Source organism: Oncorhynchus kisutch, linkage group LG6 (genome assembly GCF_002021735.2).
Source record: "Oncorhynchus kisutch isolate 150728-3 linkage group LG6, Okis_V2, whole genome shotgun sequence".
Taxonomy (NCBI): Eukaryota; Metazoa; Chordata; class Actinopteri; order Salmoniformes; family Salmonidae; genus Oncorhynchus; species Oncorhynchus kisutch.
The window spans coordinates 59,948,104-59,966,910 of NC_034179.2; the positions used below are offsets into that span (position 1 = coordinate 59,948,104).

The 18,807-nt window shown below is 40.3% G+C and overlaps 1 protein-coding gene across 2 annotated transcripts; it reads left to right on the forward strand.

The window, feature by feature from the left end:
• The first annotated feature begins 1,137 nt into the window (after positions 1-1,137).
• On the forward strand, positions 1,138-9,706 carry mrps34 (mitochondrial ribosomal protein S34). Of its 2 annotated transcripts, none has more exons than XM_020486069.2 (5): positions 1,138-1,257; positions 1,928-2,131; positions 2,570-2,725; positions 3,890-3,932; positions 8,659-9,706. In XM_020486069.2, exons 2-5 carry the CDS (start codon positions 1,967-1,969, stop codon positions 8,955-8,957), a joined length of 663 nt encoding a protein of 220 aa, XP_020341658.1. In that variant the 5' UTR covers positions 1,138-1,257; positions 1,928-1,966; the 3' UTR covers positions 8,958-9,706. The 2 variants fall into 2 exon arrangements, with proteins under 2 accessions (XP_020341658.1, XP_020341659.1); XM_020486070.2 differs by having other exon boundaries at positions 1,203-1,494.
• Positions 9,707-18,807: the final 9,101 nt, after the last annotated feature.

Consider the following 18,807-nt stretch of genomic DNA (forward strand, 5'->3'; position numbering starts at 1 on the left):
ATAGTACCCGCAAAAAACAACAGTTTCAACATCAACAGTGAAGAGGCAACTCCGAGATGTTGGCCTTCTCAGACTGGCCAATAAAAGAAAAGGTTAAGATGGGCAAAAGAACACAGACACTGGGAAGAGGAAGATTGGAAAAAAGTGTTATGGACAGACAAATCTAAGTTTGAGTTGTTTGGATCACAAAGAAGAACATTCTTGAGACACAGAAAAAAACCGAAAAGATGCTTGAGGAGTGCTTGATGCCATCTGTCAAGCATGGTGGAGGCAATGTGATGGTCTGGGGGTGCTTTGGTGGTGGTAGAGTGGGAGATTTGTACAGGGTAAAAGGGATCTTGAAGAAGGAAACCTATCACTCCATTTTGCAATGCCATTGTATACCCTGTGTACGGTGCTTAATTTGAGCCAATTTCCTCCTACAACAGGACAATGACCTGAAGCACAGCTCCAAACTGTGCAAGAACTCTCTAGGGCAGAAGCCGTCAGCTGGTAGTCTGTCTATAATGGAGTGGTCAGCACAGTCACCGTATCTCAACCCTATTGAGCTATTGTGGGAGCAATTTGACTGTAAGAAGTGCCCATCAAGCCAATCCAATTTGTGGGAGGTGCTTCAGGAAGTATGGGGTGGAATCTCTTCAGATTACCTCAACAAATTGACAACTAGAATACCAAAGGTCTGCAAGGCTCTAATTGCTGCCAATGGAGGAATCTTTGACAAAAGCAAAGTTTGAAGGACACAATTATTATTTCAATAAAAAAATCATTATTTATAACGTCTTGACTATAATTCCTATTCATTTTGCAACTAATTTCATGTACGTTTTCATGGAAAACAAGGACATTTCTAAGTGACCCCAAACTTTTGAATGGTAGTGTACATATATACATATTTTTAGACTATATTTTCCTTAATTATTCCCCACAATCCCTACCACCCCTCCCCCAATTGGAGTAAACTAATAAAGAATAACACTTGGGCTTCTACTTCCATCTTATACATATTATATACATTTTACATAATCTATTTTACAATAGTTGTATTTTGCTTGTTATAACTTCAATCTTTGCAAACAACGCAGAGCAAAAACTAAATCTGGAGTGTCCCCGGAGTGACCACCCCCAAAACGTTTCAAAGCGGAACGGTTTCTATCCCGGAACTAAAGTAATGTATCAATAATTCTAGGGAGGAATTTTGTCCGTCGTTTGACAATTTCGGAGGAAGCAGTGTGTTGTGGAGGTCAAGTCAAGTCTCAGGTAGTTATCTAGTTATGCAAAATGAAACATCCCTTGGAAATTTAAGCAACTCTTTATTTATTTATTTATTTATTGTGATAACAAGAATACTGTGTGTTGAATAGTGGAGTACTTAGCTAGCCCGCTACCGTTAGCGTGTCATGCTCTCTGGCTAACATATGTCATGTTAGCTAGCTTGCCAGTGCCAGCACGTGAAATAGTAGCTAACCTAAGCGGACCGCATTTAGCTATTTAACGGTAATCATTATTTAATTTAACAGTATTGATTGAGATTCTTAATAAAGATGTTTGGCTTTAATGGGATTACCTACAGTATGATGACTAGTTACTTAATGACTAGAATGTTGCTATCTTACATAACAGTCAGACTCTTGAAGAGTACACTGAATGCAGGCCCAGGAAAAACTAGTGTTCCATGGTCTGGTGTATTTGGGACTAATGATTCTCTTTCAGCAGATAGCTAGATAGATACTGCCCCAAATTCACTAGACCAAAAACTCTGTTTTTACCTGGGTTTGCATTCAGTGTATTTGGGTCATTCTAGTTTATCAAACCTGTGAGTGTCTCCAGGTTATCAGATCTGTGAATGTCTTCATTTGTACCCCTGTTGTAAAATGGTCAGAACTGTCCTTTGTGAGCCTAACCCCTAATGTAACCACCCCCCCTCCAGGTTCTGAAGGAGACCCAGTGACAACATTATTGACCAATCATGGTGAAGAAGAAGCGCATCCGCCTTATCGCTGAGATGGCCCGGAAGATCCGTGTGTACCGGGAGCTTAAGAATCGGCCACGGGAGTCTGAGAAGTATGCACTGGACTACGACACCATGACGCGACCGCACACCAAGAAGACCCTGCCCGTGCTTGCCTGGCAGGTATGTGTGTGGGGCACCAGGCAGCCTAGAGTTTAGAAAGCAGGACCAGTAGCCAGAAGGTTGATGGTTCAAGCCCCAGGCCAGATGTAAAAGTGGAGCTTTAACTAGCAATCAGAAATTATAGTTATTTCAATGAAATGAAAGCATACATATTTGTTTTATTAACAATGAATAATGAGTAGAAAGTTGTGGGTCTCTGATGCCAGATCCCATCGACTACTGTTGTTCCCTTGATAGGGTTGCAAAATTCTGGTACATTTCCCAAAAGTTTTCCTGAAATCCTGGTTTGTGTGATTCCTGGATTTCCTGCTTATTTCTGCAAGACCCTGGGAACCTTCCGACTGTGTTTTTGGGAAAATCTGGGAATTTCAGAAACCTGGGAACCCTAGCCCTCGAACAACGGGGGAAAAAACCTAGAACTGCTTTATTTCTATTCAGGACGTGAGGAGAGAGAGCCGTCTCTTCTCCCTGCTGTCTGGCCTCAGGATGTTCGGGGTGGGCCACCTGTTCACACGCAAGTCCTGGCTGACAGAGCACCCTGAAGCACCTAGCTACTGGCAGGTCACCAAGGTCAAGGTGGACTACACTGCAGAAGTGAGTGGGGAGGGGGGTGGAAAGGAGTTGCAGGGGTAGAGGGTGAAGGGGAGTGGAGGCTTATAACACTGTTATTACACTGATAAGTCTGACTATAAAGCCTCATACTTTTGTGTATATATAGTGTATGTATGTGGACACCACTTCAAATGTATGGATTCGGCCATTTCAGCCTCACCCGTTGCTGACTGGTGTATAAAATCGAGCACACGGCCATGCAATCTCCATAGCCAAACAATGACAGTAGAATGGCCTTACTGAAAGAGCTCGGTGACTTTCAACGTAGCACCGACATAGGATGCCACCTTTCCAACAAGTCAGTTTGTCAAATTTCTGCCCTGCTAGAGTTGCCCCGGTCAACTTCGGAAGAAATGTCAGCACAAGAGCTGTTCGTCGGGAGCTTCATGAAATGGGATTCCAGAGCCGAGCAGCCGCAGACAAGCCTAAGATCACCATGTGCAATGCCAAGCGTCGGCTGGAGTGGTGTAAAGCTTGCCGCGATTGAACTTTGGAGCAATGGAAAGGCATTCTATGGAGTGATTAATCACGCTTCATTGTTTGGCAGTCCGACAGATGAATCATGGTTCGGCAGATGCTACCTGCCCCAATACATAGTGCCAACTGTAATGTTTGGTGGAGGAAGAATAATGGTCTGAGGCTGTTTTTCATGGTTTGGTCTAGGCCCATTAGTTCCAATGAAGGGAAATATTAACGCTAATGCATTCAATGACATTCTAGATGATTTTCTTCTTCCAACTTTGTGGCAACTGTTTGGGGAATGTTCTTTCCTGTTTCAGCATTGCAGTGCCCCAGTGCACAAAGCGAGGTCCATATAGAAATGGTTTGTTGAGATCGGTGTGGAAGAACTTGACTGGCCTGCACAGAGCCGTGAACTCCATCCCATCGAACTAATTTGAGATGAATTGGAACGCTGACTATGAGCCGGGCCTAATCGCCCAACATTAATTCTCAACCTCAATGGAAGCAAGGTTTAACATCTAGTGGAAAGCCTTCCCAGACGAGTGGAGGCTGTTATAGCAGGAAAGGGGGGACTAACTCCATATTAATAACCATGATTTTAAAATGAGATGTCCAATGAGCAGGTGTCCACATACTTTTGGTAATGTAGTGTACATGTTTATAACTCTGCTGCCTTCTCTGTAGAACATGGACCACGGCAGAGCATGGGGAATCCTGACCTATAAAGGTGAGAATTTTCCATTCACACATCCAATATCATGCTCTCTTCCTGAAGAAAGAATAGGTTTGGCTTTCCTCGGTAGTACTCTGTAGTACCGACATGTGATTCACAATAGTGGTCGTGAACAGATAAGAGATGACAACCTTTTTATTTGTTTTCACAGAATGACATTTCAGCAGCTTTTCATATGCCTCTCTGTCATTGCATAATCTCTCACAGATGAAATAATGCCTAGGTTTAGGTTTCTTCAGCATTAACTTCGTCCCCAGGCTCGAATTGCTGGTTACATAGAGCCTGGTGACAGTATAAGTGCCTATTAACGATAGTATCTTCTGACCGGGGGAGTTTTTTTAAAGAGTTAATATATTTTAAAAAGTTTAATTATTACACCTTTATAGAGTTAGGGTTCCATGTTACAGCACTTGTTTATGGAAAACGCTGAAGAATAATTGGCTAATGAGCTATCTGTGTCTCCGAACACCTGTGTGTAAACATAAGACGGAAGCCACAAACGTGTTGTAGCTGAAAAATACGATCGGCTCCTGTAGTCCAACTATTGGGCTAGACAACAGTGTGCATTAATGTGGGACTTGAAAGGGGTGTAGTTAAAATTGAGGCGGGAGAGGGAGAGCCTGCTACAGCTGTAGCCGTGGCCTATTACACTGAACAAAAATATAAACTCAACATGTAAAGGGTTGGTCTCATTAGCTGAAATAAAAGATCACAGAAATATTCCATATACACAAAACGTCTATTTCTCAAAAATGTTGTGCACAAATTTGTTTACTTAGCTGTTAGTCAGCATTTCTCCTTTGCCAAGATAATCCATCGACCTGGCAGGTGTGGCATATCAAGAAGCTTATTAAACAGCATCACAGGTGCACCTTGTGCTTGGGACAAAATGCCACTCTAAAATGTCCCGTTTTGTCACACAACGCCACAGATGTCTTAGGTTGATAGAGCGTGCAATTTGCATGCTGACTGCAGGAATGTCCACCAGAGCTGTTGCCGAAGAATTTAATGTTCATTTCTCGACCATAAGCCACCTCATATATTTAGAGAACTTGGAAGTTCTTCCAACCGGCCTCACAACCGCAGACCACCTTTAACCACGCCAGCCCAGAACCTCCACATCCGGCTTCGTTTGCAGGATCGTCTGAGACCAGCCACCCGGACAGCTGATGAAACAGTGGGTTTGCACAACCGAATAATTTCTGCACAAACTGTCAGAAACTATCTCAGGGAACCTGATCTGCGTGCTCATCATCCTCACCAGGGTCTTGACCTGACTGCAGTTCGGCGTCGTAACTGACTTCAGTGGTCAAATGCTCACCTTCGATGGCCACTAACACACTGGAGAAGTGTGCTCTTCACGGATAAATCTCGGTTTCAACTGTACCAGGCAGATGTTAACGTGAACAGAGTGCCCCATGGTGGCGGTGGGGTTATGGTATGGGCAGATGCTAACGTTGTGAACAGAGTGCCCCGGACAGGAATTGTCCGTAGAGCTCCGAGACAGGATTGTGTTTCAGCACAGATCTTGGGAACAGTACCAAAACATGTCTGCAGCATTGAAGGACCCCAAGAACACAGCGGCCTCCATCATTCTTAAATGAAAGAAGTTTGGTTGGAACCAGCAAGCCTTTTCTTAGAGCTGGCCGTCCGGACAAACTCAACAATCGTTGGAAAAGGGCCTTGGTCAGGGAGGTGACCAAGAACCCGATGGTAACTCTGACAGCTCTAGAGTTCCTCTGTGGAGATGGTAGAACCTTCCAGAAGGACAACCATCTCTGCAGCACTCCACCAACCAGCCCAGACAGAAGCCACTCCTCAGTAAAAGGCACATGACAGCCTACTTTGAGTTTGTCAAAAGACACCTAAATGACTCCGATTATGAGACACAAGATTCTCTGGTTTGATGAAACCAAGATTGAACTCTTTGGCCTGAATGCCAATCGTCACGTCTGGAGGAAACCTGGCACAATCCCTACGGTAAAGCATGGTGGTGGCAGCATCATGCTGTGGGGATGTTTTTCAGAGGCAGGGACTGGGAGACTAGTCAGGATTGAGGCAGAGATGAACGGAGCAAATTTACAGAGCGATCCTTGATGAAAACCTGGTCTAGAGCACTAAGGACCTCAGACTGGGGTGAAGGTTCACCTTCCAACAGGGCAATGACCCTAAGCACACAGCCAAGACAACACAAGAGTGGCTCTGAATGTCCTTGGGTGGCCCGGAATTGAATCTGATCTAACATCTCTGGAGAGACCTGAAAATAGCTGTGCAGCTATGCTCCCCATCCAACCTGACAGAGCTTGAGAGGATCTCCAGAGAAGAACGGGATAAACTCCAAATACAGCTGTGCCAAGCTCATACCCAGGAAGACTCAATGTTGTAATAGCTGCCAAAGGTGCTTCTACAAAGTACTGAGTGAATGGTCTGAATACTTATGTAAATATGATATTTCCATGTGTAATGTTTTGTAAATTAGAAAAAAAAATGAAAAACCTGTTTTTGCTTTGTCATTATGGGGTATTGTGTGTAGATATTTTAGAATAAGGTTGTAACATAACAAAATGTGGAAAAAGTCAAGGGGTCTGAATACTTTCCGAAGGCACTATATGAGTAGCTCGCCAAACAATTCTGAAAGTACATGCAATTTTCACGTATTCTGCCGCAAAACTCATAAACAAATCTCAAGTATCAGACACTGCAAGCTCCCAGCGGCTATATCTAGCCAATGCAACATTGACATTATCCCACCCCTGGTCAGCCACTATTGGCTTAAAAATCCAAACCTAACATATCTTCCAATTAATTGCACATCTGTCTGTGTGATGTGCAAGTTTGTCCATCACTCCGTGTGTAGCTAGTCGATGTGATTATCGTCTTGTGGGTTGATAGAAATACTCCCCAAAACCTTCTCATTAAATGTTAACTGCAAAGTAGGCTTACTTGGCAGAAGTATATCATGATTAAAGTATATAATTTGTATCTATTAATTGTTAGTTGCAAACTTTACATGAAATGAGCTGCAGCAGTACAGAACCATCACTAGGCCGGAACATTAGATGGCACATTCCTTAACTTCTTGATGCACCCATCCCTTTAGCGGGATCATTTTCGTCAACATCCGCTGAATTGCAGAGCACCAAATAAAAATTAAATTACTAAAAATATTACATTTTCATGAAAACACAACTGCAATATAGCAAAACACAGTTTAGCTTGTTGTTAATCCACCTGGCATGTCAGATTTCAAATGAGCTTTTCGGCGAAAGCATACCAAGCGTTTATGTAAGGACATCTCTCTCAGCAGACAAAACATTACAAAAAGCTAACAGCAGATTGGTCACGAAAGTCAGAAAAGCAATAAAATGAATCTTACCTTTGATCTTCGGATGTTTGCACTCACGAGACTCCCAGTTACACAATAAATGTTCCTTTTGTTCATAAAGATTATTTTTACATCCAAAATACCTCCATTTGGTTGGCGCGTTATGTTCAGAAATCCACAAGCTCGAGCAGTCACGACTGGGCAGACGAAAATTCCAAATAGTATCCGTAAAGTTCGTAGAAACACGTTTTTTATAATCAATCCTCAGGTTGTTTTTACAATCTATAATCTATAATATTTCAAACGGACAGTAGCTTCTTCAATAGGAGAGAGAGAAAATGTCTGCTCCACTCTGTTGGCGCATGCAAAACGCTGCTGGCACCCAGCCATCCAATGACTCGATGTGATCTTTCTTGCTCATTTTTCAAAATAAAAGCCTGAAATTATGTCTAAAGACTGTTCACAAAATGTGAAAATCATAGGAAAAGGAATCTGGTTGATATCCCTTTAAATGGAGGATAGGCATGCAATGGAACAGGGAGATTCGTTTCTCTTAGGTTGGATTTTCCTCAGGTTTTCGCCTGCATTATCAGTTCTGTTATATTCACAGACAATATTTTGACAGTTTTGGAAACTTTAGTGTTTTCTTTCCTAATCTGACAATTATATGCAGATTCTGGGCCTGAGAAATAGGCAGTTTCATTTGGGTACGTTTTTCCTCCAAACATCAAAATACTGCCCCCTACGCTCAAGAGGTTTTAAAAACGCGCACGTTTTTTTCCCTTTTTTCTTCTTCGTCTTCAGATTTAAGCGTTGACATGAATTTGAACATCAACGTAGTTTGTCTACTAACAATTGTAATTGTTTGAGTAAAAAACAAACAATATAAAATCTGGAAAAATACAACGGAAAATTTGGGGAAATATTAAACAGAATTTGGGGGCGGGAAAAGATTTTATAGGGCCCCCCCCCCCGTTAGTTGTTTATTATCAATTATTTGACCAGCTATATTGACAGAGAAAAGTACACTAAGGACCTGGGGAAGAGTTGCAGGGGAGAGGACAAGAGAAGAATGTGCCTATTTGAAAGCTTGAAAAAATGTGTAGCTCTTGACATGTTTAATTTTCTCATGCTAGAAAAGGTTGGAGAACCCTGTGCTAGATGGTGATGGACTGAGAGAACAGTCAATTAAAACCGGTGGCTGTTTTTGCCGCTCCTGCCATAGACTCCCAGTCATGTCCCATTCTGAGGCGCTGTGAAACCAGACGTCTCGACAGAGAGAGCTGGCTGATGAGCCAGACTACCTCCGCATTACTGCCATTTGACATATTTATCACAGCAGGGGTTGTGAAAAGATGACCAAGTCACCATTGTGTATATTATTATTTTCCACAGGCAAGCAGGAGAGTGAAGCGAAGGAGATGGACAAGGTGATGTACCATGACTGGCGTCTGGTGCCCAAACATGAGGAGGAGCAGTTCAAACTCTACAACCCTGTTCCCGAGCCCCCCATACGCTATGTGTCGTACCCACCCCTGCTCCGTGCCATGCTCCTCGCCCAGCGGCAGAAAGATGAGCTAGGGTCGGCAGCTGAGGAGCCAACCTTACCCCTAAAGAGGGATGTCCTACTCAGCAAAGAGTACTTCAGAAGTCAGGAGAAAAAGAGGGAGAGGCAGGAGGGGACAGCAGTGTGAGAGAGGGGTCAAGCGGAAAGGGGGTGAAAGGTTACCAACAAGGGACTGTGATGTCAACTTGGATAGATCATAGGCTGCCTTCTGTTTCTCAAAGTATTGAATTGGCGCAAGCATGGAGTTTTGACCATATCCTTTGCACCAATCCATTCCATTTAAATCCATGAGAAGGTGTGGGAGTGCACATCTCAGGAAAAGGGTAGAGAATTGGACCACAGCTATAGCCGTGTTCCTTTACATTCATATGAGCCTTCTATAACAATTCCACTGAATAGAAAGAATTTGGATTATCAGATGGACTTGAGTGACAGCTTGCTGTAAGGTTTCCACAACTGGCACTTGTCTCTTATGCATATTGTGATGTGATGCTTGTGTGTTTGTATTGTAAATAGTAAAATACATTATGAAAAGAATGGGCACTCTTAGAATGAATCCGTTTTAAGAAAAACTAACTGGATGACTGGGTTAAGATCGATAATAAATAAAAACTATTGTCCCACCCATGTCAAAGCTATTATTAATCCATATCCGTCTCGACAACTCTGATGTGTGTTTTTTTTATCAAAGTTGCCGGGATGTCACTTGTCCTACTCAAAATCAGTACACTCGTAACAATTAAAGCATTGCGAAACTTCTTTACGATCAAATAAACCTTTTGCTTGATACGGGCTAAATGAAATACATGTTTTTGAACTCCTAAAAATTTTTCAGGTTAAGTACATGTTCGCTCATTAAATGGTTCTCCAGTTGAACGTGTTCCCGCATATAAATACTTAAGCGTATGGATTTGACGTTTAAAAACAGATTGTGCTTTTCTCTAAGCAGTGAGAAGCAGATTATTCAGTCAATCTTTTTATCTGTTCTTGATTATGGTGATATTATTTATCAAAGTGCAGCTTCTACTACTCATAAAACTTTGGATGCCATCATTTAGTGCCCTTTGTTTTGTGACAGTGACAGTTTTGATACTCATCACTACATGCTGTGTCAAAAGGTTGGCTGGACTTGGCTGAAGACCTTTATAGATCTCTACATTAGTCCCTTTTTTTTGTTTTCAAGGCCCTACTTCATACTTCTGTCATATCTAACTTTTCTGTTGAAGCATAGACACCTGAGTTGCCTAATCTGTTCACAGGATTGGTTAACTCTTGAGGTTCCAAGGATCTCCACCGAGCTAGATAAATCTGCTTTTAGTTTTAATGCACCGTATCACTAGAATAGAATTCTAAATACATTTCATCTTGATGTTCTGTTGCCATTCAGGCAATTTAAAGTATTGATTGAGGACGTATTTGTGGAGGAATGTCACTTTGGATTCCAATTTTTGAATTGTTTTTATATTTTTTGTTTTGAATCTTTTATTTTATTGCAGAAAAAACAGTATACAAACAGACAATGATAACATATGTTAGGGGTACAACAAATTACAGATTACACAAAGACCTTAAAACAATGTGTGTTTCTTTTAACAGCTTCTTATTAGAAGAATGTAGAGAAGTGTTAATGTCCTGCTCGAATTCCTTATAGAAAACACTGTCGTGGAAATTTCCTCTATTTACCAAATCATGGGAGCAAACCACACACACAAGTCAGAGTTAGTTATCAAAGTCCATCTTTAATTATATGAGCTCTATCACAATCCTGTGACTCTCAGGTAATTCAGTGTCTCTCAGTGAATTCTCTGAGAGCCCCTTCCACATTGCAATAGCCTTTTGACTTTCAACAGTTCAGTATCTCTAATGAAAAGTTGAGAGTCCCAACACAATGGCAAATGGGATCCTTTATAGCAAAGATACACAGGATAAGACAGCATTGGCATAATTCATTGTTCAGCTTTGTCTCCTCTCTCAACCTCAGAACCATAAACCAATCCTCCATATCAACAGGCATATATCAAATTGTCATTCAGATACAACCAATTCTAGATACAACCAATCCTGGACAAGATCACAGAGACACTGACTGGCACACAGACATTGTGGAGCAAAAGATATGTTTACACATGATGACACTTTGACCTCTCCCCTCATGCCCATGCAACTTAGTCTTGACATAGAACAGATAACTGCAACCTCGCCACAGTATTATACAAAAATACCATTCTGATGAGAAGTAACTTATAAACATATGATGAATATAAAACATCTTACCTATGTTACCAACAAATTCTGATTATTTCCACAACAACACGAAAGAGTGTTTTTCTATTCGTGAATTTACATTTATGAATATTACATTTTGCCATTAGCACAATTAGATTTGAGGTAAAATTGTTTTTCTTTATCCATATTATGGTTAAGGAAACCGAGCAGCACATTATCCAATAAAAAACAGAAGTCATCAAGAATATTAACAATTAAAGCTATGAAAATCTTTCCATAATTGTTTTGCATGTAGACAATGCCAAAATAAATGCAGAACTGTTTCTGGATGCTCAACACAAAGGACAATTAATGTTAATGTCTTTTTTGAGTTTCTTCAGGTAATGATTTGCAGGGTAATACTTATGGATAATTCTGAAAGAGACCTATTTTACCTTATTAACAAGCGGGTATTTGTGTGGTAATTGTTTTTATATATTAACGACCACGCTAATACTTGTCTATGAAAAGCAGATAATTTTGTAGGAATCTTATCAATGTTAATAGTTACAAAGTAACAAAATTGAAGCCTCCAAAATGGGAGAAGATGAGGGATGAAATTCCAAATTGAAGTTGGATTCTTTAAAAAATGCTTAGCCCAATTTATCTTAAGTATTATTCAAAGAAGGAAAATCAAAAAAATTGAGACCACCATATTCATATGTGTTCATAACGACAGATTTCCTAATATAATGTGTACCATTTTTTCCAGATGAAGTTGAAACGCATCTGTACAACCGCTTTACCTATTTTGTTGTCAAGATGTAGAGACTGGGCTGCATAAGTAGGTCTGGAGATACCTTCAGCTTTAGAAAGAAAATTCTGACGTCTTGGCTGATTTCTTTTGATTTTCCCATGATGTCAAGCAAAGAGGCATTGGGTTGGAAGGTAGGCCTTGAAATACATCCACAGGTACACCTCCAATTGACTAAAATGATGTCAATTAGGCTATCAGAAGCTTCTAAAGCCATGACATAATTTTCTGGAATTTTCCAAGCTGTTTAAAGGCACAGTCAACTTAGTGTATGTAAACTTCTGTCCCACTGGAATTCTGTTACAGTGAATTAGAAGTGAAATAATCTGTCTGTAACAATTGTTGGAAAAATTACTCGTGTCATGCACAAAGTAGATGTCCTAACAGGCTTGCCAAAAACGATAGTTTGTTAACAAGAAATTTGTGGAGTGGTTGAAAAACGGGTTTTAATGACTCCAACCTAAGTGTATGTAAACTTCCCGACTTCAACTGTACATTCGTGGCCAAAAGTTTTGAGAGTGACAGTCTGCTGCCTCAGTTTGTATAATGGCAATTTGCATATACTCCAGAATGTTATGAAGAGTGATCAGAGGAATTGCAATTAGTTGCAAAGTCCATCTTTTCCATGCAAATTAACTGAATCCCCATAAACATTTCCACTGCATTTCAGCCCTGGCACAAAATAATCAGCTGACATCATGTCAGTGATTCTCTCGTTAACACAGATGTGAGTGTTGACGAGGACAAGGCTGGAGATCACTCTGTCATGCTGATTGAGTTTGAATAACAGACTGGAAGCTTCAAAAGGAGGGTGGTGCTTGGAATCATTGTTCTTCCTCTGTCATCCATAGTTACCTGCAAGGAAACACGTGCCGTCATCATAGCTTTGCTTTAAAAGGGCTTCACAGGCAAGGATATTGCTGCCAGTAAGATTGCACCTAAATGAACCATTTATCAGATCATCAAGAACTTCAAGGAGAGCGGATCAATTGTTGTGAAGAAGGCTTTCAGGGCACCCAAGAAAGTCCAGCATCAACTTCATGTAATTGTCAATAAAAGCCTTTGACACTTATGAAATGCTTGTAATTATACTTCAGTATTCCATAGTAACATCTGACAAAAATATCTAAAGACACTGAAGCTGCAAACTTTGTGGAAATTAATATTTGTGTCATTCTTAAAACTGTTGGCCGTGACTGTACACACACACACACACACACACACAGAGACCACCATATTCATATGTGTTCATAACGACAGATTTCCTAATATAATGTGTACCATTTTTTCCAGATGAAGTTGAAAAGCATCTGGTCAACCGCTTTACCTATTTTGTTGTCAAGATGTAGAGACTGGGCTGCATAAGTAGGTCTGGAGATACCTTCAGCTTTAGAAAGCAATTCTCAACCTTTCAAGAATAAATCGCTCTGCAACCAATGGTTCAACTACTGTTTGTTTTTTTCAATAATAGGTATGAAATTTAATGAGCATCTTTCCTGTTGATTCTTAGACATGGTAAAACAAGGTATGTTAACGTTTTCCTTGACTGGAATATTGCATATAGAGGGTATCACACGGCCTTTAACAGCAAACAATTCACACGTAAGGTTTAGGCAAAGAACCGGTGGAGGTTTAATAGTACTACAAAATAATTCCCCAAAACCAAATTTCTCAAGGGAGAGAAATAGAAACTCATGCTTCACTGCATCGAAGGCTTTATAAAAGTCTAAGAAGACAAAACTATCTTGGAAGATTAGATCAGAATAGTCAATAAGGTCTAACACCAGTCGGATATTATTAGATATATGTCTATTCCTCATGAAGCCAGATTGGGTCTTTTCTATAATTGAGTCCAATACTGCCTTCATTCTTTTTGCAAATATAGAGGCTAATATTTTGTAGTCGTTATTGAGAAGACAGATTGGACACCAATTATCGAGGAGAAGCAAGTCTTTCTTGGGCTTAGGTATTAATGTAATCAGACCTAGAGTCAAACTGGGAGGGAGATCATTATTTGCAATTCTTTCAGAAAAGACCTCCAACATAAATGGGGTTAACGGTTGAGAAAAGTTTTGTAAAACTCAGGAGACTAATTATTTTGAAGCTGTTCAATAGAATACATGATCTCTTCAACTATAATAGGGTCATCACACTGTTCACTTACAGCATCCCCATTTGATTTCACATCCCCAAGAGAGTCAAAAAAAAGTGTTGAGGAAACCTTACAATACTTAGAACTATATAAATGTGGGATCATCTGTGATGAGACCATTAATATTTATTTGTTGAATTGTATTATTTTTAGAGTGGTATTTTTCTAACCTGGAAAAATACAATGAATTTAGTTCACCCTCCTCTAGCCACTTCTTCCTAGATCTGTATAAACTGACAGCTCCCTCTGCTTTCAGTTTATACATATCATACAACTTGTGTTGTAGCTCAAACAGAACAGAATTGTCCTCCTCTGAGAGACCTTCAACAGGCTTTTGAACAAGAGAGGTGATCTTTGAAATTACACCTTCTTCAGCTCTCCTTATCTTGGCAAGAATACTCCCATATTTTCTTATATTTTCCTACCTCATATTTAAAAAGCTCCCTGTTATTACTGTATGAATTGTCATTTCTAGGTTTGTTCCAGAAGTGTGTAATTAAATTGTTTATCTCCATCTTGACCAACTCATGTTTTAATATAGAGCTATTAAGCTTCCAGTAGGATGCTCTGCTAAGGCCATTATTACTATTCCAGTGTGCCAGTGGCCATCGGTTACGGCATCAAACTAGTTATGTCAAGCCCTGGTGAGGATGTGCACACAGATGAGCTTCCCTGATAAGGTTTCTGACAGTTTGTGCAGAAATTCTTCGGTTGTGCCAACCCACAGTTTGTCAGCTGTCCTGGTGGCTGGTCTCAGATGACACCGCAGGCGGTCCTGGGCTGACGTGGTGTATGGCTGTGAGGCTGGTTGGACATACTGCCATATTTTCTAAAATGACGTTGGAGGTGGCTTATTGTATAGAAATGAACATTCAGTTCTCTGGCAACAGCTCTGGTGGATATTCCTGCAGTCACCATGTCAATTGCCATGCCACCATGCACACTTCCTCAACCTAGGACATCTGTGGCATTGTGTTGTGTGAGAACTGCACATTTTAGAGTGGCCTTTTATTGTCCCCAGCACAAGGTGCACCTGTGTAATGATCATGCTGTTTAATCAGCTTCTTGCTATGCCACACCTGTCAGGTGGATGGAGTATCATGGTAAAGGAGACATTTTCACTAACAAGGATGTAAACAAATTTGTGTACAACATTTGAAAGAAATAAGCTTTTTATTTCAGTTCTGAAACATGGGACCAACACTTTACATGTTGTATTTACATTTTTGTTCAGTGTATATATATTTTGTGTATAATGTGTGTATTTATGTTGTATTATGCAGGGTGTATTTGAAAAATAGACCTAGATCTCAATATGTCTTCCCTATTAAAATAAAGGTTAAATTTAAAAAATTAAAAAATTTAGCAAATAAGCCATTCATTTTCTTGTTGACCAAATTCAATAATCATTGAACGCCATGCAAATATTCCTTGCTTGGTGGGTGAAACTCCACAAAAAAATCCATCTGCTGGAGGGAGACAAATTTTCTACTGAGTTGGGCCTCCCTCTTCCTCTCTGACTAGGCACACAGTACTATATAGAGCCATGACTACATGGAACTCTATTCCACATCAAGTAACACATGCAAGCAGTAAAGTTCGATTTTTTTTAAACAGATAAAAATGCATCTTATGGAACAGCGGAGACTGTGAAGCAACAAACAGGCAGACACATACAAACACACGATAACATACACACTATACACACAGATTTTGTGTTGTAGATACAGTGCCTTGCGAAAGTATTCGGCCCCCTTGAACTTTGCGACCTTTTGCCACATTTCAGGCTTCAAACATAAAGATATAAAACTGTATTTTTCTGTGAAGAATCAACAACAAGTGGGACACAATATGAAGTGGAACGACATTTATTGGATATTTCAAACTTTTTTAACAAATCAAAAACTGAAAATTTGGCGTGCAAAATTATTTTCCCATTCCTCCTTGCAAAACAGCTCTAGCTCAGTGAGGTTGGATGGAGAGCATTTGTGAACAGCAGTTTTCAGTTCTTTCCACAGATTCTCGATTGGATTCAGGTCTGGACTTTGACTTGGCCATTCTAACACCTGGATATGTTTCTTTTTGAACCATTCCATTGTAGATTTTGCTTTATGTTTTGGATCATTGTCTTGTTGGAAGACAAATCTCCGTCCCAGTCTCAGGTCTTTTGCAGACTCCATCAGGTTTTCTTCCAGAATGGTCCTGTATTTGGCTCCATCCATCTTCCCATCAATTTTAACCATCTTCCCTGTCCCTGCTGAAGAAAAGCAGGCCCAAACCATGATGCTGCCACCACCATGTTTGACAGTGGGGATGGTGTGTTCAGGGTGATGAGCTGTGTTGCTTTTACGCCAAACATAACGTTTTGCATTGTTGCCAAAAAGTTCAATTTTGGTTTCATCTGACCAGAGCACCTTCTTCCACATGTTTGGTGTGTCTCCCAGGTGGCTTGTGGCAAACTTTAAACAACACTTTTTATGGATATCTTTAAGAAATGGCTTTCTTCTTGCCACTCTTCCATAAAGGCCAAATTTGTGCAATATACGACTGATTGTTGTCCTATGGACAGAGTCTCCCACCTCAGCTGTAGATCTCTGCAGTTCATCCAGAGTGATCATGGGCCTCTTGGCTGCATCTCTGATCAGTCTTCTCCTTGTATGAGCTGAAAGTTTAGAGGGACGGCCAGGTCTTGGTAGATTTGCAGTGGTCTGATACTCCTTCCATTTCAATATTATCGCTTGCACAGTGCTCCTTGGGATGTTTAAAGCTTGGGAAATCTTTTTGTATCCAAATCCGGCTTTAAACTTCTTCACAACAGTATCTCGGACCTGCCTGGTGTGTTCCTTGTTCTTCATGATGCTCTCTGCGCTTTTAACGGACCTCTGAGACTATCACAGTGCAGGTGCATTTATACGGAGACTTGATTACACACAGGTGGATTGTATTTATCATCATTAGTCATTTAGGTCAACATTGGATCATTCAGAGATCCTCACTGAACTTCTGGAGAGAGTTTGCTGCACTGAAAGTAAAGGGGCTGAATAATTTTGCACGCCCAATTTTTCAGTTTTTGATTTGTTAAAAAAGTTTGAAATATCCAATAAATGTCGTTCCACTTCATGATTGTGTCCCACTTGTTGTTGATTCTTCACAAAAAAATACAGTTTTATATCTTTATGTTTGAAGCCTGAAATGTGGCAAAAGGTCGCAAAGTTCAAGGGGGCCGAATACTTTCGCAAGGCACTGTATGTGATAGTAAGAGTAGGGACCTGAGGGCACACACTTAATATGTTGTGAAATCTGTTGTGAATGTATTGTAATGTTTATAAAAATGTATAACTGCCTTAATTTTGCTGGACCCCTGGAAGAGGATATGGGGATCCATATTAAATACAAATGCAAAACCTGTAGGAAGTGGGAAGTGATTCAGGCCAAAATTAAGCCTAAGCTTACCACCGTGTGGCTGTCATGTGGCTGTTGCCTACCATTGAACATTTGACTGACAAGAAGTGATATCAACGCTTTACAAACATCTGTGGGACGCCTGCATGTTAATAAGATTCGTGGGTATTAGGTATTTGTTGTGAAATTGTTAGATATTGCTGCACTGTCGAAATAGAAGCACAAGCATTTCGCTACACCCACAATAACATCTGCTAAACACGTGTATGTGACAAATAAAATGTGATTTGATAGGTAATCTTGCTTTCCCTCAACACCTCATGGGATGGTACATTATCTTATCTCACTGTATACAGATCTAAACATTATTAGCCAATCACAGACAGTGTTGTTACAAGTCCCCAGTATGTCAGAACCAATAGGAGTTGTGTCCTTAACTTTCAATCGAGTAGAGGAGTTCATAGGATTTCCCAGAGGTTCCGTGCTATCCGGGATCCTTAAAAATGTTACCTTTATTTAACTAGGCAAGTCAGTTAAGAACAAATTCTTATTTTCAATGATGGCCTAGGAACAGTGGGTTAACTGCCTTGTTCAGAGGCAGAACAACAGATTTTTACCTTGTCAGCTCAGGGATTTGATCTTGCAACCTTTCGGTTACTAGTCCAACGCTCTAACCATAACTGGGGCGGCAGGGTCCCTTATATGTCCCTACCTCGATCAAGTAGAAATGTAAAATGGCTAAGGTAAGGGTTAAGTTTAGTGTTAGGTAAGGGTTATGATTACAGTTAGGGTTTAGGTTTTGGTTCAGGGTAGGGATGTCCCAAGGAATCTGGATATCAGTGACCGTTTATAGAGTGAGAGACGAGCAAGGTGTTTGAGAGCTTGTCTTTTTAACAGGAAAAACTATGGCAAATAAATGGTACACCGCACAACAACTTTCGAGTGTCTGCCCCAAATAGTTTCTTTAGAGAAGATGAAAAGAATTCACAAGATGTCCTTGATCCAATTGAGGAGTAAGTATATTTAAGTTATAATATTGTTAAGAAATATTTAGGCCTACTGTGTTGATAAGGCAAATTTTGATTATTTTAAAATAATTACTTTTTGCTGAGTTGATAATGTAATGTTGAAGGCAATATTAATTACTGTGTCGATAGGGGAGTAGGCTAGTGTACAATAATAATGTAATTTGATGTGCTAGTATTATTTATTTAATGGATTAATTAAATGGTAAATGAAAATATACAAACATGTGCTATAGGATATATAAAAATGGTACGTTGTAATACACTACCCCTACATGCCATTGTGTGCTAAAGCTATGGGACATTCACACCTGCACTGAATAGAATGGGGGATGCCTTTCCTTGAAGGGCGGAAACGAGGTACAACATACAACTTCGA

What these genes read in the sequence shown, in the direction of transcription:
- mrps34 (XM_020486069.2), top strand. Translation starts at nt 1,967, where the DNA reads ATGGTGAAGAAGAAGCGCATCCGCCTTATCGCTGAGATGGCCCGGAAG. An exon ending in AGGTGGACTACACTGCAGAA is followed by an intron (nt 2,726 to 3,889) that starts GTGAGTGGGGAG and finishes CCTTCTCTGTAG; the next exon opens with AACATGGACCACGGCAGAGC. An exon ending in GGGAATCCTGACCTATAAAG is followed by an intron (nt 3,933 to 8,658) that starts GTGAGAATTTTC and finishes TATTTTCCACAG; the next exon opens with GCAAGCAGGAGAGTGAAGCG.